Genomic DNA, 27,142 nt, shown 5'->3' with positions numbered 1-27,142 from the left:
CACTTGCTCAAGCTTATCTGTGAACCAAGAGCCTTGGGCATCCACATATAGGTGCACAATGAAATTTGGAAGTTTTCTGCTTATTTGTTTGGAGACGGAGTCTCACTCTGTTGTCCAAACAGGAGTGCAGTGGCGCAATCTTGGCTCACTGCAACCTCTGCCTCCCAGATTCAAACGATTTTCCTACCTCCACCTCCTGAGTAGCTGGGATTCCAGGCACATGCCACCACATGTGCCTAATTTTTGTATTTTTAGTAGAGATGGGGTTTCACCATATTGGCCAGGCTTGTCTTGAACTCCTGATCTCAAGTGATGGTCCGTCTCAGCCTCCCAAAGTGCTGGGATTATAGCCATGAGCCACTGCGCCTGGCCAAAATCTGGAAGTTTTCCTAAGTTAGCAATTATTTTTTCGAGTTGGGGGTCTGTGGAGAGGGACACAATAGGAGATAGTGTGGGTCCTACCGATGACAGCATATGTGCCTGGGGGAAGGAATAGCCCCGCCCTGGAAATTTACCTGAAAAGGGAGTTCTCTAATTTGTTCCCTTAGTTTCCTACTCCGCAGGTTTGGGGATGTGGAAGGCTGTAGAAATATGTCCCAGCATTGTCAGGGAAGGTGCCCGGGCTTCTTGACAAAATGTCTTAATTACCAGTTCTATTCATGGAATGTGAGCACTGGTTAGGTGAAAATTCTGGTTCAGTGGGGCTGAGAGATCTCAGGGAGGCTGAAACAGGAACAAGGTTTTCTTTTCTTTTTCTTTTTTTTTTTTTTTGTGAGATAGAGTCTCACTCTGTTGCCAGGCTGGAGGGCAGTGGTGCGATCTCGGCTCACTGCAACCTCTGCCTCCTGGGTTTAAGCGATTATCTTGCCTTGGCCTCCTAAGTAGCTGGGACTACCGGCACACGACACCACGCCCAGCTAATTTTTGTATTTTTAGTAGAGACAAGGTTTCACCATGTTGGCCAGGATGGTCTCAATCTCTTGACCTCGTGATCTGCCCGCCTCGGCCTCCCAAAGTGTTGGGATTACAGGCGTGAGCCACTGTGCCCAGCCAGGAACAAGGTTTTCTACCTAAGATCACTTAGAGCATTAAAAGCAAGAAGGACAGCCAAGTCAAAGTCAACTTGAAAAAGCCAAACAGTTTGAATGACAGAAAACCAAGTCCAAATGATGAAGCCAGATACCAGAGCAAAGAGCCAGAGTGGGAACTCACAGAGATGGGGTAGGTTCACCTGGTGTCATGGACCAGAGTAGAAACTACCTAACTCAGCATCTGGTGTACAGTCAGCAGTCCACTCCTTGTTAAAACAGTCAAGCAGAACATTGTAGGTGGTATGCCAGCAATAAGAAACTAAGGTGGTTGGGATTTTTTTTTTTTTTTTTGGGTCAAGAAATTCCGTATTTAAGGGAATGATTTAAAGAAGACATTATAAAGCCAACAGATCCAGGTTTTGAAGTAGGCTGGGCACGGTGGCTCACGCCTGTAATCCCAGCACTTTGGGAGGCTGAGGCGGGCGGATCACGAGGTCAGGAGATCGAGATCATCCTGGCTAACACGGTGAAACCCCGTCTCTACTAAAAATACAAAAAATTAGCTGGGTGTGGTGGCCGGCGCCTGTAGTCCCAGCTACTCAGGAGGCTGAGGCAGGAGAATGGCGTGAACCCAGAAAGTGGAGCTTGCAATGAGCCAATATCGTGCCACTGCACTCCACCCCGGGCGACAGAGCGAGACTCCATCTCAGGAAAAAAAAAAAACAAAAAAAGAAATATTTAAGAAAAATGACAGCATGACACTAATAAACAAAAATATAATCTAAATTGTTTTTTATTTTTGAGATAGAGACCTGCTCTGCTACCCAGGCTGGAGTGCAGTGGAATGATCTTGGCTCACTGCAACCTCCGCTTCCAGGTTTAAGCAATTCTCTTACTTCAGTCTCCTGAGTAGCTGGGCCTACAGGCGAGGCCACCACGCCCGGCTAATTTTTTGTATTTTTAGTAGAGAGTGGGTTTCACCATGTTGGCCAGGCTGGTCTCGTACTCCTGACCTCAGGTGATCCATCTGCCTAGGCCTCCCAAAGTGCTAGGATTACAGGCATGAGCCACAGCGCCCAGCCATAATCTCAATTCTGACAGGAGAATGTGGACAAAATACTGGGACTAGAAATGGAGAAATGGAAAAATGATACAAAAGGGCTACCTAAAAGCACTTTACTGCAGAGTGGAACAGCCAGTCCATAGGGATACATATCTTTAGGAGAATAAGGAGGAAGAAAATGCAGAAAAGGGGCAGGGGGAGATACGGAGAGAGGCTGGAGACACGAATCGTGTGCATCACAAGCCAGGGTGGAAGAACATTTCAAGAAGGGAAAGTCAACACAATTCTAACTGGCTTTGTAGCCACTCGATTTGACTGGAAGGAAATTAGTGGTAATCTCCAAGAAAACAATGTTAGTAGCAGAGGTAGGAATCGGGGTAGTATCACAAAGGAGAGCAAGAGAATTAGAAATTAGGCTGTGGGTTGTAGACAAGTGTCAAGAGTTTGATGATAAAAGGAAAAAGAAAAGATGAAAAATAGATTAAAATGGCAGAAAATTTTTGACATGGAAAAGAAAGCTTTTTAAAAAATTTCTTCTCGGATCACCTCTCATGGAAAAGAAAGATTTAAAGAATACTGAGAGGGGATGTGTAAATAAAAAATATGAAGAAAGTGCTGTGTGGATACCTGCAATATCAAGGTATTTATGGGTGTTTAAATGGATACCTTCAAAATAACCTCTGTTTTGTGTGCATTTTTAAAACAATAAGTATATATTATCTGTTCAATGAGAAAAAATAAGGCAGCCATTTCAACTTCAGAAAAATATCAAATATGAACTGATTCTTTTCAAAAGGCTTAGTATTCCTTAAATCCCAGGGGAGATTTTTGGAGCACTCCACTGAGTGGTTCAGAAGTGGCTGTTTTCCCTTATTAAGCAGCAGTGCCCAAGAGCGTGCACTTACCTGGATGAGTGTCCAGCAGGCTGTCTCTTTCTATCACCCACTCTTCCTCTAGCTCCAACTGCGCGATTACCTCTGGCTTATAAAGCTGATACCCTATTCATGGGAGTAACATACATCTTAGGAGTTTGTACTGGGAACAAAATTCTCTCTCAGACACATTCCCAACTTCTTCAGTCTTTAGAGCCTCTGGAGGGGAGACTTCAGAGGCAGCAAAATAAAGCTACCCATCTCAAACTCAATCAAGACGTTCCATCAGAGGAGAAAGAGCAGAAAACAAAGGTCTCTGACTCCAAAACTGCTTAGTGTTCTTCTGTCCCAGCCCAAACTATATTCACAAAAGCTTTGGAGGCTTCCACTAGTTCAGGAAATAAACCCACGTGAATGGCTTCCAGTTTCACAGGGATGCCATCCTCACCCAGTGCAACCAGATTCCTGTAGTTCTCCAGCATCACGTCTCGATAGAGGTTCTTTTGGGCAGGGTACAGCTGGTCCCACTCCTCTTTGGTGAAGTCCACGGCCACGTCCTGAAACGTCAGTGATTCCTGAAACATCAAGCACATCCCTGCTCAGGCAAAAATGGTTCTTACAGGGACCCTCGGGGAGAGGGTGAAAGTGTAGCACCAGGATATCTAAGCCGTTGTGCTGATAGTCTTCAGGACTCTGAGTCATTCAAGTCAAACTTTCCTTTTAAAAAAAATTAGGGCCGGGCACGGTGGCTCACACCTGTAATCCCAGCACTTTGGGAGGCCGAGGCGGGCGGATCACGAGGCCAGGAGATCGAGACCATCCTGGAGAACATGATGAAACCCCATCTCTACTAAAAAAAAAAAAAAAAAAAAAATACAAAAAGTTAGCTGGGCGTGGAGGCAGGTGCCTGTAATCCCAGCTACTTAGGAGGCTGAGGCAGAAGAATGGCATAAACCAGGGAGGTGGGGCTTGCAGTGAGCTGGGATCACGCCACTGCCCTCCAGCCTGGGCGACAGAGCAAGACTCCATCTCAAAAACAAACAAACAAAAAGACTTGAAAGTCAAAATTACTCTTTGATCTGTGGGTTGCAGAATGCCTGGTGTGTTAGTGGGCATGAAAACAGCATTAGTCTTCTTGTACATCTCCAGTAGAGCTCCTGGGTAACCAGGTGCATTGTCAATGAGCAGTAATTTTTAAAGGGATTTTTTTTTTTTTTTTTTCCCTGAGCAGTGGTTCTTAACAGTGGGTTTAAAATATTCAGTAAACCATGCAGTAAACAGATTTGCTGTCATGCAGGCTTTGCTGATCCATTTCTAGCGCACAGGCAAAGCAGACTTAGCATAATTCTTAAGGAACCTAGGATTTTTAGAATAGTATGAACATTGGCTCCATCTTAAAGTCACCAGGTGCATTATCCCTTAACAAAAGACTCAGCCTGTCTTTTGAAGCCATGCATTGACTTCTCCTTCTAGCTATTAAAATCCTAGATTGGGCTGGGCATGGTGGCTCATGCCTGTAATCCCAGCACTATGGGAGGCACAGGCAGGGGGATCACTTGAGGTCAGGAGTTCGAGACCAGCCTAGCCAACACAGTGAAACCCCGTCTCTACTAATAAACAAAAGGAATGAATAAATAAATAAAGTCCTAGATGGCATCTTCTTCCAATATAGGGCTATTTCATCTGCACTGAAACTCTGTTGTTTAGTATAGCCACCTTCATCAGTGATCCTAGCTAGGTCTTCTGGATAACTTGCCGCAGCTACTATATCAGCACTTGCTGCTTCACTTAGCACTTTTATGTTACTGAGACAGCTTCTTTCCTTAAACCTCTTATAGCTTCCAACTTTTCTTCTGCAGCTTCCTCACCTCTTTCAGCCTTCAGAGAATTGAAGAGAGGTAGAGCCTTGTTCTGGATTAGGCTTTGGCTTAAGGGAATGTTGTGGCTGGTTTGATCTTCTATCCAATCCATTAAAACTTTCTCCATATCTGCAACACAGCTGTTTTGCTTTCTTATCATTCACATGTTCACTGGAGTAGCAATTTTATTTTTCTTCAATAGCTTTTCCTTTGTACACATGACTTGGCTGTTTGGCCCAAGAGGCCAAGCTTTTGGCCTATTTCAAATACATTTGACATGCTCTTCTCATTAATCTTAATCATTTTCAGCTTTTGACTGTCATTCCAACAATGTTCAAAGCATCTTCACCAGGAGTAGATTCCATCTCAAGAAACCACTTTCTTTGCTCATCCATAACTGGCAAAAAATCCCTAGTTCCTTTTAGTGAAGAATGCGATTCTCTTCCTTTCACTTGAATGCTCAGAGGCCATTGTAGGGTTATTACTTGGCCTAATTTCAATATTGCTGTGTCTCAGGGAATAGGGAAGCTGGGGGAGAGGGCGATGGAGGAACAGCCGGATGGTGGAGCAGTCAGAACACACATCATTTATCAGTTAAGGTTGCTGTTTTATATGAGTGCTGTTCATAGTATGTGTACCCATGTAACAAACTTGCACATCCTGTACACATATCCCAGAACTTAAAGTATAATTAACTATAATTAAAAAAAATAATAATACATTTGAAGAGGGAACACACAGAAGGATCTTCTGGGATACTGGTAATGTTCTGTTTCTTGATCTGGATTAAGATTGCATGGATGAATTCACTTGGTGATAATTGAGTTTTTAACACTTATAGTATGTGTATTTTTGTATGTTCCTTTACTTCAATAAAAGTGTAAAAAATTTTTTAAAAAATTGGCCAGGCATGGTGGCACACACCTATAGTCCCTCCTACTTGGGAGGCTGGGGCAGGAGAATTGCTTGAACTTGGGAGGTGGAGGTTGTAGTGAGCCAAGATCGAGCCACTGCACTCTAGCCTGGGCAACAGAGCAAGATTCCATCTCAAAAAAACAAAATAAAACAAAACAAAACAAAAGAAAAACCAAACTGGAGTGTTTACCAATTTATAATCCAGCTATACTACAATACAAATACCACACCCATAAATCTCTTTGAGATCAGCCATTCTCTCCTTTGGGTTCCCTGTGAGACTGCAGTGGCACGTCACCTTAACCATTCTTAGAAACCTTGTGTTTAAGAGAGGACAGGTCCTCTGAGGCACTGCCCTGGATCCTTCTGAAGTTGTGACACAGGGTATTATAGTCCACCTTTGGTGTGAATCCCTTTCTGAATTTGGTTATTATTTGCTGCTTGGACAGATGTGAATGAGAAAGTTTTCTTTTCAAACTCAGAAGTTCATTGTTCACTTATATTTACTAGTTCTTCATTGAGTTTATCTTTTTCCCTCACATTTTACTTTAGGCAGCCAGAAACTGCCAGTTGGCACTTTCAGTCTTCTACTTGAGAATCTCCTTAGTAGATCACTGAGTTCATTAACTATATTCTCTATTTCCTTTTTTTTTTTTTTGAGGCAGAGTTTCTCTCTGTCATCCAGGCTAGAGTGCAGTGGTGCAATCTTGGTTCACTGCAACCTCTGCCTCCCGGGTTCAGGTGATTCTCCTGTCTCAGCCTCCCGAGTAGCTGGGATTACAGGTGCAAGCCACCATGCCCAGCTAATTTTTGTATTTTTAGTAAAGACGGGGTTTCACCGTGTCGGCCAGGCTAGTCTCAAACTCCTGACCTCAAGTGATCCACCTGCCTTAGCCTCTCAAAGTGCTGGGATGACAGGCGTGAGCCACCATGCCTGGCCTCTATTTTCCTTGTTCCTGAAGGTAACAATGTTATCCAACATTTCTTCTTCGAGGGTCTTCTATCCTCCAGCTTCTAATAACATTCTCCTTACTATCCTTTGAGTTTTGACAAAGGCACTCACTCGTTTTCTACCTTCTGCCCAGTGCTCAGTTCCAAAGCTAGTGCCCTATGGTTTAGGTTTTTGTTTTTGCAGCACTCCACTTTCAGGTACTAAAATCCCTAACAATTATCTTGCTGCATACCAAACCATCCCAAAACTTGGGGGATTAAAATAGCAAGTATCATTTACTTTACTCATAAATCTGCAATTTGGGCAGGACAAGGTGGGAAGGTTTGACTGGGATTGGAGGATTCACTTTCAAGATGGCTTACTCACAAGGCTGGCAAATTGGTGCTGGCTTTCAGCTGGGAGCTCAGCTAGGGCTGTAGGCCTTGGCTTCTCTCCATATGGGCTTTTCCATGGGCTGTCCGGGTTTCCTCCTGACAAGGTGGCCGGGTTTAGAGTAAACATCCCAACAGAATGAGGTAGAAGTCTTACTGCCATTTATGATCTGCCTTGAAAGTCACAAAGCTTTGCATCTTCCAGTCACAGCCTTGCTGAGATCCAATGGAGGGCACACAGACCTCCATATCTATAATGGGATGAGTGTCAAAGTCACTTGCAAAGAAAGCATTTGGGATGGGAGGTATTTTGGCCATTTTTCTGAAAATGCAATCGGTCACATTCACACCAGCAGTGTAAGGTGTCTGTTTCCCCACAGCTTTGCTAACAGAATATGTTACACTTGCGGAAAATATGAAACTCATGGCAAATATCAAGCCTGATGATAAAATATCCAGCTTTCTCTAGTTTTAATACAAATTTCCTCTTGTTTTCAGTACAGATGAACACTTTTCCAGTGTTTAAGATCCATTTGAATTTTATTTGCTGTAAACTGTCTTTTTACAAAATTTTTTCTTTTTTTTTTTGAGACAGGGTCTCACTGTCACCCAGCCTGGAGTGCAGTGGTACAAACACGGCTCACTGCAACCTTCACCTCCTGGGCTCAAGTATCCTCTGACCTCAGCCTACTGTGTAGCTGAGACTACAGGCGCACACACCACCATTAGTCCCCAGCTAATTTTTATGAAGTTTCACCATGTTGGTCAGACTTGTCTCAAACTCCTGACCTCAAGTGATCAGCCCACCTCAGCCTCCCAAAGTGCTGGGATTACAGGCATGAGCCACTGTCCCTGGCCTTTTGTATCTTTTTCTGTTGGACTCCTAATCTCTTGCTGATTTAGAGAAGTATTTTATATATTAGAAAGATTAGACTACTGTAATTTGAGTGGCAAAATATATTTTTCAATTTGACATGTATTTTTACTTTGCTTATAGTTTTTAAATTTTTTTCCATGCAGATGCTTTTTTTTTTTTTTTTTTTTTTTTTTGTAAGACGGAGTCTCACTCTGTCACCCAGGCTGGAATGCAGTGGTGTGATCTCGGCTCACTGCAAACTCCGCCTCCCGGGTTCACGCCATTCTCCTGCCTCAGCCTCCCGAGTAGCTGGGACTACAGGCACCTGCCACCACGCCTGGCTAATTTTTTGTATTTTTAGTAGAGAAGGGGTTTCACTGTGTTAGCCAGGATGGTCTTGATCTCCTGACCTTGTGATCCGTCCGCCTCGGCCTCCCAAAGTGCTGGGATTACAGACATGAGCCATTGAACCCGGATGCTTTTGGTGTTTTTAATTATGGCTTCTGGATTCTCAGTTGTAATTAGAAAGTTTTTCTGGTGAAAGTTATAAAGGAATTCTCCCATTTTTTTCTTGCATAACTTTTTGTGGTTTCATTTTTCATATTTAAATCTTTGATCCATTTGAAGACTGTTCTGATGTAAAGTATGAGGTAGAGATCCAACTTTATCTTTTTCCAGATGTTTCCCCAGAAATCCCAACATCAATTATTGAACAAAGCAGCTTTTTATCACCGGTTTGAGATGTTACCTTTATCATATGCTAAATTCCCTATGTGTTTAATGAATGGTTATTCAGTGCTTCCTATATATATGCCAGGCATGGTGCTTGGGATGCACTAGTGAACAAAAGAGACAAAAACTCCCTGCCTTTATGAAACTTATATTCTAGAAAAGAAAGTAGACAACAAACAGCATAACTGGGTAAATTATATAGTATGTCGGAAGATAAAAGTAAAGTAGGGTAACGGTTCGAGAATGTGGGTGTGGGGCAGTTACACATTTAAATAGGGTGGTCAGGAAAGATGGCACTGCAGAGATGACATTTGAGAAAGAAGCTTGACAGGTTAACAGTGCAAAGGCCCCACGGCCACGTTTAAGGAAGAAGAATGAGGCCAGGATGGCCAGAATGAAGTAAGGGGAAGAAAAGTAAATGATGAAATTCGACAGGTAACAGGGCCAGATTCTACAGGACTGTTTAAGCCATCATAAGGACTTTGGGTTTTACTCTGAGTGAAATGGGAGCCATGTGCTTTGAGCAGAGGAATGACATGATCTGATTTACCATTACCAATGGTGCCATTTCCTGGGTTCCATTCTTAGAAGTCATCTTTTTTCTTCCTTTGTTTTTACCCCTTAGCTAACCTCTGCTGTTTCTAAAGGAAAGCACTCAAATCTCCCTCCTTTCCTCCAATGACTACACTATTTTCTATCATTGAAAATGCTACAGTAGCTTAACTGGTTTTTCCCCTTTCAACTTCTGCCTCTCACAAATTCAGTTAAGATATATAGCACCAGGATGATTTTTAATGTAGAACTGGATTACTTATTATGTTATCTTTCTGCTTAAATTCCCCCAAAGGCTTTCCACTGCACTCAGAGTAAAAGTCAGACCTGTTTTCATGGCCACAGGCTTTGTGTATTTAAGCCCTGCTCACCTCTCCAAGCTCACTTCAAGTCATTCTCTCCCTCCTTCCACGCCAACCACAGTGGCCTTCTTTTAATTTCTCAAATATACCCATGTTTTTTGTAGGTGATTTTTAGCATATGTCCAAAATGCTCTTTTCCACTTACTTTTTGTAGGTTCTACGTATCTTTTCTTTCTCATCTTAAATTTCACTTCCCCACAGTTTTTCCCTGATTCCCTAATGTGTATTCATAGCACCTTGTTTTCATTTTGTTTAAAAAACATCTCTTTTGCAATTTATTAGTATAGTTGCTAAATGTCTTTCAATAAGCTCCATGGATTTGGGGTCAGGTCTATTTTTCTCAGTGATGTCTAGCTGCTAAAAAGCGTAATTTTTGTCACATATGAAATGACCAGTAGACCATAAGAAGAAAAAAGGAAAAGAAAAAAAATTTCTGTCACATACTAGCTGCTCAAAAAATATTTATTGAGTGAATGAATCATCTTCCTTCTAAACATAATAAATGGTTCCAGAAAATTAAAACTAACTCCTTGGGCTAGAATGTGGAAAAGCAGACATGCCACCTTAGTTCTAAATGTCTTTCTATTCTTGTCTTTGGGGAGTCTTACAGTTAATTAAGAATAAACCAAATGGGCCAGGTGCGGTGGCTCATGCCTGTAATCCCAATACTTTGGGAGGCTGAGGTGGGTGGACCAGCCTGGTCAACATGGCGAAACCCCATCTCTACTAAAATACAAAAATTAGCTGGGCGTGGTGGCGCGTGCCTGTAATCCCAGCTACTTGGGAGGCTGAGGCAGGAGAATCACTTGAACCTGGGAGGTGGAGGTTGCAGTGAGCCAAGATTGTGCCACTGCACTCCAGCCTGGGTGACACAGTAAGTCTCTGTCTCAAAAAAAAAAAAAAAAGAATAAACCAAATGAATCTATCCCTTGAAACCCAAAGACCCCAAAGCACTAATATACACCAAATAAAAGCTCAGCTTTAGCTGGAAGTCTCCTTATTGTCCCTGCCCTCGCTCAAGTTTTATTTCCTGTCTGCAATGGTACCCCATTTTCTCTAATCTCCAAACCCTACCTGCTGGTATTGGCACAAATTCAAACTCTGCCTTTTTCATGAAGTCTTCCCTCATCCCTACAGTCTCAATCAGACTTCTCCCTTCTCCCAGCACCTGTTGTATTTGTTTTCTTTTGCATTCACAGCAGCATCCAACATTATGCATTTTTGAGTATTAGTTGTATGATGTGGGTTTTAACAAGCCCCAACATGCTGCGTGTGGCGCCTCACACCTGCAATCTCAGCACTTCAGCAGGGAGAGGTGGGAGGATGGCTTGAGCCCAGGAGTTTAAGAGCAGCTTGGGCAACATAGTGAAAGCTTGTCTCTACAAAAAACAAAAAACAAACCAAAAAAATCCCCTTCAATGAGTTTATTGGCTACATGAGAATAATGATATCACATATTATTGGAATGATAGAAATCCTATCTGAAGCAATTGAGACTGGTGTCTGATGTGTTAATTTAAAAAGATGGCTAAATTAGCGATCCATAAAATAGATCTTAAACATTTTATTTTAATTTAAAACATATAAATGTGCATTCATTTTCTCATCTTTGAAAATAAAACTAAGCCTATTTTTTTTTTTTTTTGGGATGGAGTCTTGCTCTGTTGCCCAGACTGGAGTGCAGTGGCATGATCTCAGCTCACTGCAACCTCTGCCTCCCGGGTTCAAGCGGTTCTCCTGCCTCAGCCTCCTGAGTAGCTGGGACGACAGGCACTCACCACCATGCCTGGCTAATTTTTGTATTTTTAGTAGAGATGGGGTTTCACCATATTAGGCTGCTCGTGGAACTCCTGACCTTGTGATCTGCCTGCCTCGGGCTCCCAAAGTGCTGGGATTACAGGCATGAGCCACTGCACACAGTCAGCTAAGCCTTTTCTATGAGTGATTTTAAAGACTGGGTACTCATACCTATAAAGAAACAGTTTCTGTTTCATGAAGTTGGAATAAGCAACTGACACATGGGAAATGATATTTGTGGAGGAATCCTGAGAGTTTTATGATTTTTCTTCAGTGATGTAGTATTGCTAACACCTAATTTGAAAGCAATTTTTCAAAAGTGACAGCATTTATCAACTCCTTCCAAAGCATCAGACTAATTTTCATAGAAACAATTCTTGTTGCACTCGTACTCATCAGTTTATATAATACCCAATCAGATTATAGAATCATAACAGACTTAGGCCGGGCGTGGTGGCTCACGTCTGTAACCCCAGCTCTTTGGGAGGCTGAGGTGGGTGGATAACGAGGTCAGGAGATTGAGACCATCCTGGCTAACTCACTGAAAGCCCATCTCTACTAAAAATACAAAAATTAGCTGGGCATAGTGGTGGGTGCCTGTAGTCCCAGCTACTTGGGAGGCTGAGGCAGGAGAATGATTTAAACCCAGGAGGCGGAGGTTGCAGTGAGCCGAGATCGTGCCACTGCACTCTAGCCTGGGCAACAGAGTGAGACTTTGTCTCAAAAAAAAAAAAAAAAAAAAAAAAGAGGAATCATAACAGACTTAAACAGGTTTTGGAAGAGATACAACAGAGGCTTGAGAAACATTAATTTGTGATTGATGTTACCCTCAGGCATACTTATTAATCCCATTAGCTCCAAGCAGTCCTAGGGGCCTGGGCATCAGTCACTGTGTTTACAGAGAGAATGCAAGCATTGTTTAAATTTTAGTGAGCTATTTAAGGATGATTAAAAGACAGTCCATTGTTTTCTTTTGTTTTCTTCACAATGTCCAGCACAGGCACAAATCCATGAAATTGAGTCTGGTGAAAATGCTGGAAGGAGGGAAGAGCTAGAAAGAGCTACACAGGTGAATGGAAAACGTGCTGTGGAGAGTGTATCATTTGTCACATGAATCTCCTGGGCTCTGGATTTTTGGGACGCAGCACTTCTGAGAAGTGAAAAGGTAACAGTGCCCACATTCTGAGAACTGCAATGGCATTTCAGAGGAGAGGAAAACCGAACTTACCTGGGATCTCACCATCTGTGAGCCATCATTCATTTCTTTCTCCTCCATGTTCCCCTCCTGAGAAAAAACAGCATTCTGAGAAGGCATAACCAAGAAAAAGAGAAGCATCTTGTTAATACACGACACGAAGGCTAAATTTAATCTGGGAGATTCTGCTTTGTGTAGGTATGGCAGACAGTACTGAGAAGCCCTCTAAGACATAAGCCTAAAGGCTGTGACGTCTCTACTTCTCTATGACATTGGGGAATTCGATGCAGAACTGTCTCTCTTCTGGGGTGCAACTCCTCTTGTTGTGGCATAGGGGAGCTCAGGGGCTTTCAACCCTGGCTAAATACTGGTGGCAACTTGAAAAGAAGCCCTACACTCAGAGATTTGGATTTAATTGATCTAGGGTGGGTCTGAGCAACAGCATTTTAAATTGTAAAGTCTCCAAGTGACTCTAAGTGTATATGAGAACTAGTAGGATGAGGCGATGGAGAGGTCATGGGTGAGGGCCCATTCTTACTCTTTACCCCCACAAGGAATGAATTCACCCCAAAGCGAACACTCCAGAGATCTGCCTCTCCTCTCCCCTAAGGTGATCCTTCCAATATACAAAGGAGATGTCACTATTCTCATTTTCCACATGTTTACCTTCCTTTTTGAGTCTCTGGATTCAGTCTTCCACTGGGATTACACCTCTCTGCAGTTCCTATGTTGTAAAGTCGCCAAAGCTCTGCTATCTTCTACATGACAGTCAGGAGACGCACCAGGACCAGTAGCTTCAGCAGCTGGGGCTGCTCTTGAAAGTTGATTTCCAGTACCTTATGGGGAACAGCCACTCCCTGGTACTAAAGGTGCCCCATCTCTGATGAGAGCCTCAGGAGCCAATGGATAGCCACAAGAATGATTTCTGCTTCCAGGGGTGGCCACTCTCAGAATCTTGCCTTGTTTATGCCGAGTTGAGATGTAGGGGCTCTTGAAGGTTGTTATTACCGTTTTTTCCCCTCCCTAAAGGCATCACTTCCTCATGTACAGACTTCACTATGGTATTCAAATCTGCATCCTGGCAGGGATCTTATAAGATAGAATTTTGGGTTGAAGACCTGTAATGAGATGCACCAGGGTCAGCAGAAGAAATCCAGCAGTCTCAGCCACCTAGGGGCTTACAGAGTCTGTAAAGAGACATACAAACTATTCTTCACACAGACAGAGCACAGTTAGGTGTGGCATTCTTTAATCAAAAAGCACTTTTAGAATTTCTCAGATTCACACATTACAAAAGGCAGAGATGTGTACATGTGTCAATGACAACAAATTCAGCCTCAGTCCTTTTTCCTAACCTTTTCCAGAACAGAGAACACATGCTCCCTGCCTTGAGAAACAGTGACTGTTTTCTTTAGAAAGATGGAAAATCACATGTTGCAACAACAGAGTAAGATTGTATTATTTGCTAATAATCATGAAGGAATCATTCTTTTTCTGTTCACAAAGGTTGACCTGAGAAATCTATTTTAAAATGTTGAGTGACGGAAATAAAGAAAGAGGCCATTCTGAGGAGCAATTTTTTAAAACAGAAAACTGCAGTTCCAGTGAAATGGTCCTGTGAGATGAGGCAGCCTTTCATGGCCCAAGCATGGCAGGAATCTAACATTTCAAAACCCCTTCATTAAGAGGCAGACCTTTCAGGAGTGATTTAAAAGCACTTTAAGAAATAGGTTCTTCATTCCCCAAGCATAAGCTTGGAAGAAGCCCCACAGTCAGGAGAAGCAGACGGGTTTTCCCCCAAGATAGGCGACTAGAGATGGCAGAGCCAGTTGTCTGTAGAAAGAACAAAAGTTACAGGTGAGAATGACTGTGGCTGAAGGGGAAGGCCGAGGGAAGAGTGCTGGAACCTGTCAGAGAACCCACGGGTAGAATCTGGGGCACAGTGGAGCCAGGCGTGGCGGCTCAAGCCTGTAATCCCAGTACTTTGGGAGGCCGAGGCAGGCAGATCACGTGAGGCCAGAAGTTTGAGACCAGCTAGGGCAACACGATGAGGCCCTGTCTCTATAAAAAATACAAAAATTAGCTGGGTGTGGTGGCTTGCACCTGTAGTCCCAGCTACTTGGGAGGCTGAGGTGGGAGGATTGCTTGAGCCTGGGAGGCAGAGGTTGCAGTGAGCCAAGATCATGCCACTGTACGTAAGCCTGGGCGACAGAGTAAGACCCTGTCTTAAAAAACAAAAACAAAACTAAAAAACCCTCAACAAACCAGGCATCAAAGGAACATACCTCAAAATAATAAAAGCCATATATGACAACCCACAGCCAACATCATATTGAATGGGGAAAAGTTGAAAGCATTCCCCAAAGAACTGGAACAAAACAAGGATGCAAATTCTCACCACTCCTATTCAACATAGTAATGGAAGTCCTGGCCACAGCTATCAGGCGAGAGAAAGAAAGAAAGGACATTCACACTGGAAAAGAGTAAGTTAAATGATCTCTGTTTGCTGATGACATGATCTTATACCTAGAAAACCCTAAAGATTTGATAAATGACTTCAGTAGAAGTTTCAAGATACAAATTAGTGTACAGTGGCTCATGCCTATAATCCCAGCATTTTGGGAGGCTGAGGTGGGAGGATAGCTTGAGCCTGGGAGTTCAAGACCAGCTTGGGCAACATGATGACACCCTGTCTCTGTTTAAAAAAATACATACACATATATACACACATACATATATATATTCAAAAATAAGAAAAAAATTAATGTAAAAAAATCAGTAATATTTCAATAGACTTATAACGTTCAAGCTGAGAACCAAACCAAGAAGGCAATCCCATTTACAATAGCCACACAAAATTACCTAGGAATACATTTAACCAAAGTTGTGAAAGATCTCTATAAGGAGAATTACCAAACACTGATGAAAGAAATGGTAGATGACACAAACAAATGAAAAAACATTCTATGCTCATGGATTTGAAGAATCAATATCATTAAAATGGCCACACTGTTCAAAGCAATCTACAGATTCAACACAATTCCTATCAAATTACCAATGTCATTTTTCACAGAATTAGAAAAAACAATCCTAAAATTCATAGGGAACCAAAAAAGAACCTGAATAATCAAAGCAATCCTAAGCAAAAAGAACAAAGCTAGAGGCATCACATTATGTGACTTCAAATTATACTACAAGGCTACAGTAAACAAAGTAGCACGGTACTGGTACAAAAACAGACACACAGATCAACAGAAAAGAATAGATAATCCATAAGTAAAGCCACATACCTACAATCAACTGGTCTTTGATAAAGTTAACAAAAATATACATGGGGAAAGGACATCCTATTCAATAAATGGTGAGGGAAAACTCGGATATCCACATGTAGAAGAATGATACTGGACCCCTATCTTTTTTTTTTTTTTTTTTTTTTTTTAAGACGGGGTCTTGCTCTGTTGACCAGGCTGGAGTGCAGTGGCGTGATCTTGGCTCACTGCAACCTCCGACTCCCTGGTTCAAACGATTTCTCCTGCCTCAGCCTCCCAAGTAAGTGGGATTACAGGCACATGCCACCATGCCCAGCTAATTTTTTTGTATTTTTTAGTAGAGACAGGGTTTCACCATGTTGGCCAGGATAGTCTTGATCTCCTGACCTTGTGATCTACCCGCCTCAGCCTCCCAAAATGCTGGGATTACAGGCATGAGCCATCACGCCAGCCAGGACCCCTATCTTTTACCGTCTACAAAAATTAACTCAAGATGTGTTACATTAAGACCTAAGCATAAGACCTGAAACTATAAGAAACCTGGAAGAAAACCTAGGAAAAACTCTTCTGGACATTGGCCTAGGCAAAGAATTTATGACTAAGACCTCAAAAGCAAACGCAACAAAAGCAAAGATAAAGAACTGGGACTTAAATTAAGAAGCTTCTGCACTGCAAAAGAAATTTTCAACACAATAAACAACAGGAGAAAACATTTGCAAACCATGCATCTGACAAAGGCTAATATCCAGAATCTACAAGAAACTCAACAAGAAAAAAAAAAAAAAACGCATCAAAAAGTGGGACATACAAGCAGCCAACAAACATATGAAACAATGCTTAACATCACTCATCAACAGCAAAATGCAAATTCAAACCACAAGGAGATACCATCTCACACCAGTCAGAATGGCTATGATTAAAAAGCCAAAAAACAACACATGTTGGCCGGGCATGGTGGCTCACGCCTGTAATTCTAGCACTTTGGGAGGCCAAGGCAGGTGGATCATGAGGTCAGGAGTTCGAGACCAGCCTGACCAACATGGTGAAACCCTGTCTCTACAAAAAATACAAAAATTAGCCAGGCATGGCGGCGCATGCCTGTAATCCCAGCTATTCAGGAGGCTGAGACAGGAGAATTGCTTGAACCTGGGAGATGGACGTTGCAGTGAGCTGAGACTGCAACACTGTACTCCAGCCTTGGCGACATTGCGAGACTCCGTCTCAAAAAAAAAAAAAGGATGTTGGTGAGGATGGAGAGAAGTGGGAACATGTACACGCTCTGGTGGGAATGTAAATTAGTATAACCTCAATGAAAAACAGCACAGAGATTTCTCAAAGAACTAAAAATAGAATTACCATTCAACCCAGCAATCCCACTATTGGGTACCTATCCAAATATAAATAAATTATTATATAAAAAAAGACACCTGTACTTGTATGTTTATCACAGCACCATTCACAACAGCAAAGTCATGGAATCAACCTCAGTGTCCATCAATGGATGATTCAATGAAGAAAATGTAATATACATACAACATGGAATACTATGCAGTCATAAAAAAGAGTGAAATCATGCCTTTTGCAGCAACATGGATGGAGCTGGAGGCCGTTATCCTAGGTGAAATAACGCAGAAACACAAAATCAAAGACTGCACATTCTCACTTGTAAGTAGGAGCTAAACAACGGGTGCTGTGGACATACAGAGGGGAACAACAGACACTGGGGACTCCAAAAGGAGGGAGGATGGGACAGGGGTTAGCGTTGAAAGATTACCTACCAGGTGCAATGTTCACTACTGGAATGATGCGTACATCAGAAACCCAGACCTCATTGCTACGCAACATGTCTATGTAACAAACTTGCACGTGGAATACCATACAGCCACAAAAAATAATGAAATCATATCTTCTGCAGAAACATGAATGAACTGACTTCAGGATGAAGCCCTTTAATGAACACAGGACAAAGAAAGTATCTGCAGTTTCCAGGGCCTAATATTTAAATACATGAAAGGCAGGCACAACTGGAAGGCAGTACACCTAGATATTTAAAAATCAAAAATCTCACTTCTATATTTAATCCCCAGTCCCCAAAAAGAAGGAAACACCACAATACCAGGCTATGCAATGCATCCACAGTGCTCCTTGCTACAAAATCTTTCAAAAAGACCAATGAAGTTTTACACTTTTCTCAGCAAAAATGCCAACATAGGAAGCAAACAGGGAAAGAACACATTTAAAAAGGGCTGGCTAAAAAATTCCCAGAAACAGGATCTAAAAGAGAAAAAAAGTGGAGAAGACTTTCTTGCTCCAGAAAACGTGATAACCTAAATATAGGCTTTTAATTAAGCTGATTTCTGACCACAGAGCTCTAACATAAAAAGTCTTTTCAAATCTCTTATCAGATTTCAGCCAGGACAAACCTAAAATAGGTCTCCTCTTCAGGTTGTCTGGTTCTAAAACCAGCTTTTCCCCCCTAATTGTGCATGCAAATGAATTACTTTACATTTCAAAGGATCCCGTTTTGGCTACTGCTGCTTATGACCACCCCGTGTTAGGTGGGTCCACTTTCCTAGATATTTACAAGAGGACGCCCCATAAGTGTCATACACAAACCCAGCTGGTGATGGTCACAAATGTAAAACCAAGCCCCAATCCCCAAAAATAAAACACAGCTGCAATCTTAAAAGCATGCTCTATAAAATGAGACCATAGGTGCCACACTGCCAATCCCTTACGCTAACCTCCTGTCCCGAGGCAGAGGCAGAAAAACTTTGACCCGAACTTTCTGCTGTGACAGAAACAGAAAAAAAAAAAGGCAGTTCTCTGCAGATATCTTGACCTGAATCTCCTGTCCAAAGACAGAGACCGAAGCCCTCACTCTTAAGGAAAAGGGAAGATTTGAAAAACAGCCCAAATAATGTCTACAACTTCACCCAAATAGTGGGAGGTCTGAATTCAGGAGAACTTACCAAAAATATCTGGTGGGACTGCTGAGGACGGGCAGTTCATGCTGGTGCCAAGCGCCACTTTCAAAGAGAAACACCAGTGGTGGGTGAGAGTCACTCTCAATCCTGCCTCCTTACACCAGGTATGTTGACCTAAAAGGAAGAAGTTGAGGCAAAGTTAATCTAAGTGGAGAGCTTATTTGGGCCAAGCTTGAGGATTTCAACTTGGGAGCACAGATTCAAGATGCCATGAAAATACACTCTGTTTAACAGCAGTTATAAGTGAATGATTTTTTTTTCTTTTTTTTTTGAGACGGAGTCTCGCTCTGTCGCCCAGGCTGGAATGCAGTGGTGCAATCTCGGCTCACTGCAACCTCTGCCTCCCAGGTTCAAGCGATTTTTCTGCCTCAGCCTCCTGAATAGCAGGGACTACAGGTATGCACCACCACGCCTGGCTAATTTTTGTATTTTTAGTAGAGACGGGGTTTCATCATGTTGGCCAGGATGGTCTCGAACTCCTGACCTGGTGATCCGCCTGTCCCAGACTCCCAAAGTGCTGGGATTACAGGCATGAGCCACAGCGCCTGGCCCTAAGTGGATTTTTAAAAGAAAATAACGAGCAGTTCCTGAGTTGTTTACCAAAAATCTATATCAAAATCACATAAGGTATTGTTTGGCTATACATTGTTTTTGTATCATAAATTCCAGGAATGTGAAGATAATGGGTGAGTCTGGAACAAAATGACTCTAAACAAGTGCGCCCTGCATGGGTGCAGTGGGGCGATGTTCTGCACCCAGGGTGCAGAACAGCTCAGACTGATCCATTTTTCTTTTCAGTACAAACTGAAGAGGGCTCCAGAGATTACCTAATTGTAGTTTTCCCAAAGTGTGCTAAATTAGTATTTTATATCTGTTACATTGGTTCCAGAACCCCCATGGATACCAAAATCCATGCCTAAGGAATACCAGTGAAGCTCACTGCCTGTGCAGTGGTTCTGTCTGAGCTGTGCATTAGACACACTTGTAGTGATTTTAAAATACACAGATGTAAATACATAGACGTCCAGGTTCCACCCAAGAGCTCTTAAGTCAGAATCTGCAGAGGTGAAATCTTCCATCTACATATTTTTTAAATGCCCCACAAGTGATTTTGATCCAAGCCAGAGTTCAGAACAACTACTGGAGCCTTTCATTTCCTTGACTTCCTCAACCTCAATGTTTTTCACCATCTTTCTACTTCAGTCACCCACTTCGGAGGTCATGCCCCTTCTGAAATCTTTCTTACCTTAGAAAGCACTAGACAGTGGGATCTAGACTGGATAGGGAAGGAAGTGAAGACAAGAGTGGCTTAAAAGGAAAGAAATTAGGCTGAGCGCAGTGCCTCACACCTGTAATCCAGCACTTTGGGAGGATGAGATGGGCGGATCATTGAGGTCAGGAGTTCAAGATCAGCCTGATCAACATGGTGAAACCCCGTCCCTACTAAAAGTATAAAAATTAGCCAGGTATGGTGGTGCATGCCTGTAATCCCAGCTACTCAGGAGCCTGAGGCACAAGAAATGCTTGAGCTGAGTGGGTGGAGATTGCAGTGAGCAGAGATCAAGCCACTGCACTCCAGCCTGGGTGACAGAGTGAGACCCTGTCTCAAAATAATAATAATTTAATGTCTCCAACATTAAAAACTATCACTGGCCACACACCCCTTTTGCAACTACCATCCTTTCTTTTTTTCAAGGTCACAACTCTTCAAAAAATTGTCAATACTTTCTCTACTTCCTCATCGCCCATTTCTCAGTTCTCTATAATCTGGCTTTTGTTCTGCCCTTAGTACTCTGCTGAAACTGCTCTGGTTATGACCACCAAAAACCTTTATGTTGTTCATGCAATGGACCTCATTACTTCTTTCTTTCTCTCTCTTTCTCTCTCTCTCTCTTTCTCCCCTCCCTCCCTCCCTCCCTCTCTCCCTCCCTCTCTCTCTCTCTTTCTCTCTTTGAGTCTGGTTCTGTCGTCCTACCTAGGGTGCAGTGGTGTGATCTTACCTCGCTGCAACCTCTGCCTCAACCTCTGCCTCCTGGACCCAAGCCATCCTCCCACTTCAGCCTCCCAAGTAGCTGGGACTACAGGTATACGCTACCACACCTGACTAATTTTAGTAGAGGTGAGGTTTCATCATGTTGCCCAGGCTGGTCTCAAACTCCTTAGCTCAAGTGATCCACCCACCTCGGCCTGGTGCTGGGATTACAGGTGTGAGCCACCAGGCCTGGCCTGACCTCATTACTGCTTCCAAGACAGTATCTGATACTGGTGACTGGTGACTCTTGCTTTACTTTCACCGTCTCTCTCAGGGAGCTGTGATCTAATCTCTTTTCCTTTGCCTGCCTTTTCCGTGTTGCTGCTTCTTAGGTTTTCCTAAGATCTACTCTTGTTTCTCTGTAGTTGACTTACAGGGATCTTAAAAAGACAAAAACCTGATCGTATCAGTCCCACACTTAAAATTATTCAGGGCATCCTGCCACTCTTAGGCTAGAGTAGAAAGCCATAAAGAATCCTATGACTGACTGCTTCCTGCTCTCTGCAGTCACTCTCCTGTTTGCTCGAGGCTTCATTCACACTGACTCACTTTTAGGTGCTGAAACGTGCCATGCGCCCGCCCTCCACCCCCATGACAACATCTACTCCTTTTTCAGGTCTCAGGGAAGATTTTGACATCATAGACCAGGTGAGGTTGCTCATTTACATCTTCCTTTTCTAGGTAGCATTTTTTTTCCTCTCTCTTTTTTTTAGACACAGTCCGGCTCTGTTGCCCAGGCTGGTGTGCAGGGGTGCAGTCTCAGCTCACTGCAACCTCTGCCTCTAGGTTCAAATGATTCTCCTGCCTCAGCCTCCTGAGTAGCTGGGATTACAGGTGTGTGCCACACCTGGCTAATTTTTGTATTTTTAGCAGAGACGGGGTTTCACCATATTGGTCAGTCTGGTCTTGAACTCCTGACCTCAAGTGATTCTCCCACCTTGGCCTCCCAAAGTGCTAGGATTACAGGTGTGAGCCACCACACCTGGCCATGGGTAGCATTTTTTTTTTTAATCACTGTAATTATTTGTCTAATAACCCATCTTTATACCTCACCATTGTGTTATGTTAATCTCCATGATGGTAGGAACCTGGTCTATCTGGTTAACTATTCTATTAATATTTTCAGTGTCCAGTGCCTGGCACATAAAAGGCACCTAATAAATATTTGCTACATTTGTAAATGAAAGGATTCTGGTGTTTGCTTTTCTTTTTTTAATTTTTTAAAAACTTTAAATTTTAAACCATTTTAGACTTACAGGAAAGTTGCAAAATAGTGGAGTTCCTGTATACCACTCACTCTGCTTGTCCTAATGTTAACAGTTTACAAAACCACAGTATAATGTGCAAAACCAGGAAATTAACACTTGAACATTTTTTTTTTTTTGAGACAGAGTTTTGCTCTTGTTGTCCAAGCTGGAATGCAACAGCACGGTCTTGGCTCACTGTAATCTCCATCTCCCTGGTTCAAGAGATTCTCCTGCCTCAGCCTTCCAAGTAGCTGGGATTACAGGAACCCACCACCACACCCGGCTACTGGTACAACATTATTAACTGAAATTATTCACATTTCACTAATGTTCTTTCTCCACTAATGTTCTTTCTCTGATCTAGAATACACACTGCATTCAGTTTTATTTTTCCTTAGTTTCCTCCAATCTGTAATAGTTTCTTAGGCTGTCTTTCATGAGCTTGACACTTTTTAAAAAGATTGAAAAGCATTTTATGATGTTACATATATTTAAGAGATAGGGCAAAAATGGAGAGATATAGGTTATATGCCTGAGCATCAAGCCTGAGAGCCCACCTCCCTGTTCAGGCCCAGGCTCTGGAGTTCATTCCCATCAATGCCATTTTGATTGTGTAGTAAGATGAAAATTTGTCTATAGTTGGGGTGACGAGAGAAATTCACACTATGTATCAAATAGCACGGTGATGAAGTAAATTATAACAGCATGACAATGCAGGAGCAAGTAACCAATAGATTAACATTACTTTGTCTATTAAATGCTTCAGTGCCCTTGTATACTTACCAATGATTTAAATGGTTTAATAAACACCTAGTTTTATTACACTTTGTACTAGAATAATCTCAAAGATACAATATAATGTATTTTAGCAAAAGAGTAAAATTCTATCAGCTTTCTATTCCTTTTTATATATTGACATTCTTATTTTATTCTTAATTTTTTGAGATGGAATCTCACTCTGTCACCCAGGCTGGAATGCAGTGGTGCAACCTCAGCTCACTGCAACCTCTGCCTCCCAGGTTCAAGTGATTTTCCTGCCTCAGCCTCCTGAGCAGCTAGGATTACAGGCACGCGTCACCAAGCCTGGCTAATTTTTGTATTTTTAGTAGAGATGAGGTTTTGCCATGTTGACCAGGCTGGTCTCGAACTCCTGACCTCAGGTGATCTGCCTGCCTTGGCCTCCCAAAGTGCTGGGATTATAGGCATGAGCCACTGTGCTCAGTCATATTGACATTCGTAATTGTCATGTCAGTTGATGCAGCAAACTACATGTCACGTGTTAGTAAGTGATACAAAGGTTTGCTCTGTAGAGTTAATAAGCTGCACCATGGCTGCAGTGAAATCATAATATGTGATCTGTTTAATGAAGGTTAAATCCCTTGTGTTCACTTAACTCAGGAGCAGCCAAATGTAAGAGGTAAATTGGGCAAGGGGTGGAGGGTTGGTGGGTGCAGAGCTTCCATGCCCTCTCTGGGCATGGCAACCTCCAGCCCTGTATGTGTTCACCAATCTGGAAGTTCTCCAGACTCCTTTTTTTTAGTGTTTCTATGGAGGTTGCATTATATAGTCAAGATTGATTAAACTACTGGACATTGGTGACTTTAAAATTTTTTAAAATTTCTAATTGACAAATAGTAATTGTATATATTTATAGAGTACAATGTGATGCATTAATATATATTTACATTGTTGATGTGGTTTGGCTGTGTCCCCACCCAAATCTCATCTTGAATTCCCACATGTTGTGGAAGGGACCCAGTGGGAGGTAACTGAATCATGGGGGCAGGTCTTTTCCATACTGTTCTCATGATAGTGAATAAGTCTCATGAGATCTTATGGCTTTACAAGCTAGAGTTTCTCTGCATAAGCACGCTCTCTCTCTCTCTCTCTCTATCTGCCTGCTGCCATCCATGTAAGATGTGACTTGCTCCTCCTTGCCTTCCACCATGATTGTGAGTCCTCCCCAGTCACTGGGAACTGTAAATCCATTAAACCTCTTTCTTTTGTAAATTGCCCAGTCTTGGGTATGTCTTTATCAGCAGCGTGAAAACAGACTAATACACATTGTGGAATAGCCAATTATCATATCTGTCACCTCACATACTTTTCAATTATTTGTGGTGAAAACATTTAAAATCTACTATTTTAGTAATTTTGAAATATACAACGCATTATCAGCCAGACGCAGGGGCTCAGGCCTGTAATCCCAGTACTTTGGGAGGCCAAGGTGGGCGGATCACTTGAGGTCAGGAGTTTGAGACCAGCCTGGGCAACATGTTGAAACCCCATCTCGAAGAGAAAAGAAAAGAAAAGAAAGAAAAGAAAAGAAAAGAAAAGGAAAGAAAAGAAAAGAAAAGAGAAAAGAAAACAATGCATTGTTATTTTATTATTTTAGTCATCATTCTGTGGAACAGATCACTAAAACTTATACCTTCTGTCTCACTGAAACTTTGTACCCTTTGGTCAACATCTCTCTAGCCCCCTACCACACAGCCCCAGATTCTAGTAACAACCATTCCACTCTATACAAGTTCAACATTCTTAGAGTCCACGTTTTAAGTAAGATCATGCAGTTTCTGTTTTTCTGTGCTTGGCTTATTTCACTTAATACAATGTCCTCTAGGTTCATCTATGTTGTCACGAATAATATAATTTCCCTCTTTTTGAAGGCTGAATAATATTCCATTGTGTATATATACCACATTTTTTTTTTTTTTTTTTTTGTTGAGACAGAGTCTCGCTTTGTCACCCAGGCTGGAGTGCAGTGGCCGGATCTCAGCTCACTGCAAGCTCCGCCTCCCGGGTTTGCGCCATTCTCCTGCCTCAGCCTCCCGAGTAACTGGGACTACAGGCGCCCGCCACCTCGCCCGGCTAGTTTTTTGTATTTTTTTTTTTTTTTAGTAGAGATGGGGTTTCACCATATTAGCCAGGATGGTCTCGATCTCCTAACCTCGTGATCCGCCCGTCTCGGCCTCCCAAAGTGCTGGGATTACAGGCTTGAGCCACCGCGCCAGGCCTTTTTTTTTTTTTTTTTTTTTTTTTGAGACAGAGTCTGGCTCTGTTGCCCAGGCTGGAGTGCAGTGGTTCGATCTTGGCTCACTGCAACCTCCACCTCCCAGGTTCAAGCAATCCTCCTGCCTCAGCCTCCTGAGTAGCAGGGATTACTGACATGTGCTGCCATGCCCAGTTAATTTTTGTATTTTTAGTAGAGACGGGGTTTCACCATGTTGGTCAGGCTGATCTCAAACTCCTGACCTCGTGATCCACCCACCTCAGCCTCCCAAAGTGCTTGGATTATAGGGGTAAGTCACAGCGCCTGGTGACCACTTTTTTTTTTTTTTTTTGAGAGGGAGTCTCGCTCTGTCGCCCAGGCTGGAGTGCAGTGGCCGGATCTCAGCTCACTGCAAGCTCCGCCTCCCGGGTTGACGCCATTCTCCTGCCTCAGCCTCCCAAGTAGCTGGGACTACAGGCGCCCATCACCTCACCCGGCTAGTTTTTTGTATTTTTTAGTAGACACGGGGTTTCACCAGGTTAGCCAGGATGGTCTCGATCTCCTGACCTCGTGATCCACCCGTCTCGGCCTCCCAAAGTGCTGGGATTACAGGCTTGAGCCACTGCGCCCGGCTGGTGACCGCATTTTTAAAATCCATTCATCCAGTGGACATCAAGGTTGCTTCCATATCTTGACTACAGTGAATAATGTTGCAATAAACACAGGAGTACAGATATTTCTTTGGCATACCCATTTCAATTCCTTTGAATATATACTTAGGTCCTGGTGTGGTGGCTCACACCTGTAATCTCAGCACTTTGGGAGGCTGAGGTGGGTGGATCATCTGAGATCAGGAGTTCAAGACCAGCCTGGCCAACATGGTGAAGCCCTGTCCCGAATATAAATACAAAAATTGGCTGGGTGTGGCGTGGCGCATGCCTGCAATTCCAGCTGCTTGAGAGGCTGAGGCACAAGAATCACTTGAACCTGGGAGGCACAGGTTGCAGTGAGCTGAAATCGTGCCACTGCACTCCAGGCTGGCTGATGGAATGATACTCTGTCTCAAAAAAAAGAATACCCAGAAGTGGAACTGCTGGATCATATGGTAGTTTGATTATTTTTATTTTTATTTGAGATGGAGTCTCGCTCTGTCGCCCAGGCTGGAGTGCAGTGGCGCCATCTCGGCTCACTGCAACCTCCACCTCCTGGTTCAAGCAATTCTCCATCTCAGCCTCCGATTTTTTGTTTTTTGAGGAACTCCTGTAGTTTGCTGTGATGGCTGTATTAATTTATATTCCCACAAACAGTGCATAAGCGTTCCCTTTTCTCCACACTCTCACCAATACTTGTTATCTTTTGTCTTTTTGATAATAAGCCATTCTAAAAGGGGCGAGTGCTCTCTGATTGTGGTTTTAATCTGCATTTCCATCATGATCAGTGATAAGCATTTTTTCATATCTCAGATGGCCATTTGTATGTTGTCGTTTTTTAGAAATAAATGGGAAAATTTGAATTTAATTTTCTGTGAATGAGAATATCTATTCAGGACATTTGTCCATCTTAAAATTGGGTTACTTGTTTTCTCGTTGTTGAGTTCCTTATATATTTTGGATATTAGTCCCTGATATGGTTTGGATTTGTGTCCCCCAACCAAATCTCATGTTGAATTGGAAGGCGACTGGATCACAGGGTGGATTTCCCTCTTGCTGTTCTCGTGATGAGTGAATTCTCACGAGATCTGATGGTTTAAAAGCATGTGGCACTTTGCACTCTCTCCTCCTGCTACATGAAGAAGGTCCTTGCTTCCCCTTGGCCTTCTGCCATGCTTGTAAGTTTCCTGAGGCCTCCCAGTCATGCTTACTGTACAGCCTGTGGAATCGTGAGTCAATTAAACCTCTTTTCTTCATAAATTACTCAGTCTCAGGTAGTTCTTTATTAGCAGTGTGAGAACAGACTAATACAGTCCCATATCAGATGTATCATTTGCAAACATTTTCTCCCAATCTTCGGTTTTTCTCTTCATTTATTGTTTCCTTTGCTGTGTAAAGCTTTTTAGGT

At 42.7% G+C, this 27,142-nt stretch overlaps 2 protein-coding genes across 6 annotated transcripts in view; both read right to left on the bottom strand.

Moving 5' to 3' along the window:
- MRPS17 (mitochondrial ribosomal protein S17) overlaps nucleotides 1-3,496 on the bottom strand; it is a 35,934-nt gene extending 32,438 nt beyond the window's left edge. Inside the window, exons 1-2 of the mRNA XM_045387727.2 lie at nucleotides 3,415-3,496; nucleotides 3,000-3,092 (exon numbers count right to left, since the gene is read on the bottom strand). The gene's annotated coding sequence lies outside the window, so the exon portion shown is untranslated. The remainder of the gene's footprint in view (nucleotides 1-2,999; nucleotides 3,093-3,414) is intronic.
- The window catches only part of ZNF713 (zinc finger protein 713), a 59,369-nt gene that overhangs the window by 21,004 nt on the left and 11,223 nt on the right, over nucleotides 1-27,142 (bottom strand). The window contains exons 2-6 of one of the 5 annotated variants that reach the window (XM_074034931.1): nucleotides 18,799-18,927; nucleotides 13,224-13,675; nucleotides 12,591-12,665; nucleotides 3,415-3,541; nucleotides 3,000-3,092 (exon numbers count right to left, since the gene is read on the bottom strand). In XM_074034931.1, the coding sequence (XP_073891032.1) occupies nucleotides 3,000-3,092; nucleotides 3,415-3,541; nucleotides 12,591-12,638 (268 nt within the window). In that variant the 5' untranslated portion in view covers nucleotides 12,639-12,665; nucleotides 13,224-13,675; nucleotides 18,799-18,927. Of the gene's footprint in view, nucleotides 1-2,999; nucleotides 3,093-3,414; nucleotides 3,542-12,590; nucleotides 13,676-18,798; nucleotides 18,928-27,142 lie in introns of those variants that run through there. The other 4 variants (XM_005549537.4, XM_074034932.1, XM_074034933.1 and 1 more) reach the window with 4 other exon arrangements.

The sequence above is a fragment of the Macaca fascicularis genome, chromosome 3 (assembly GCF_037993035.2).
Source record: "Macaca fascicularis isolate 582-1 chromosome 3, T2T-MFA8v1.1".
NCBI lineage: Eukaryota > Metazoa > Chordata > Mammalia > Primates > Cercopithecidae > Macaca > Macaca fascicularis.
This window is presented reverse-complemented; position numbering and strand designations above follow the sequence as displayed.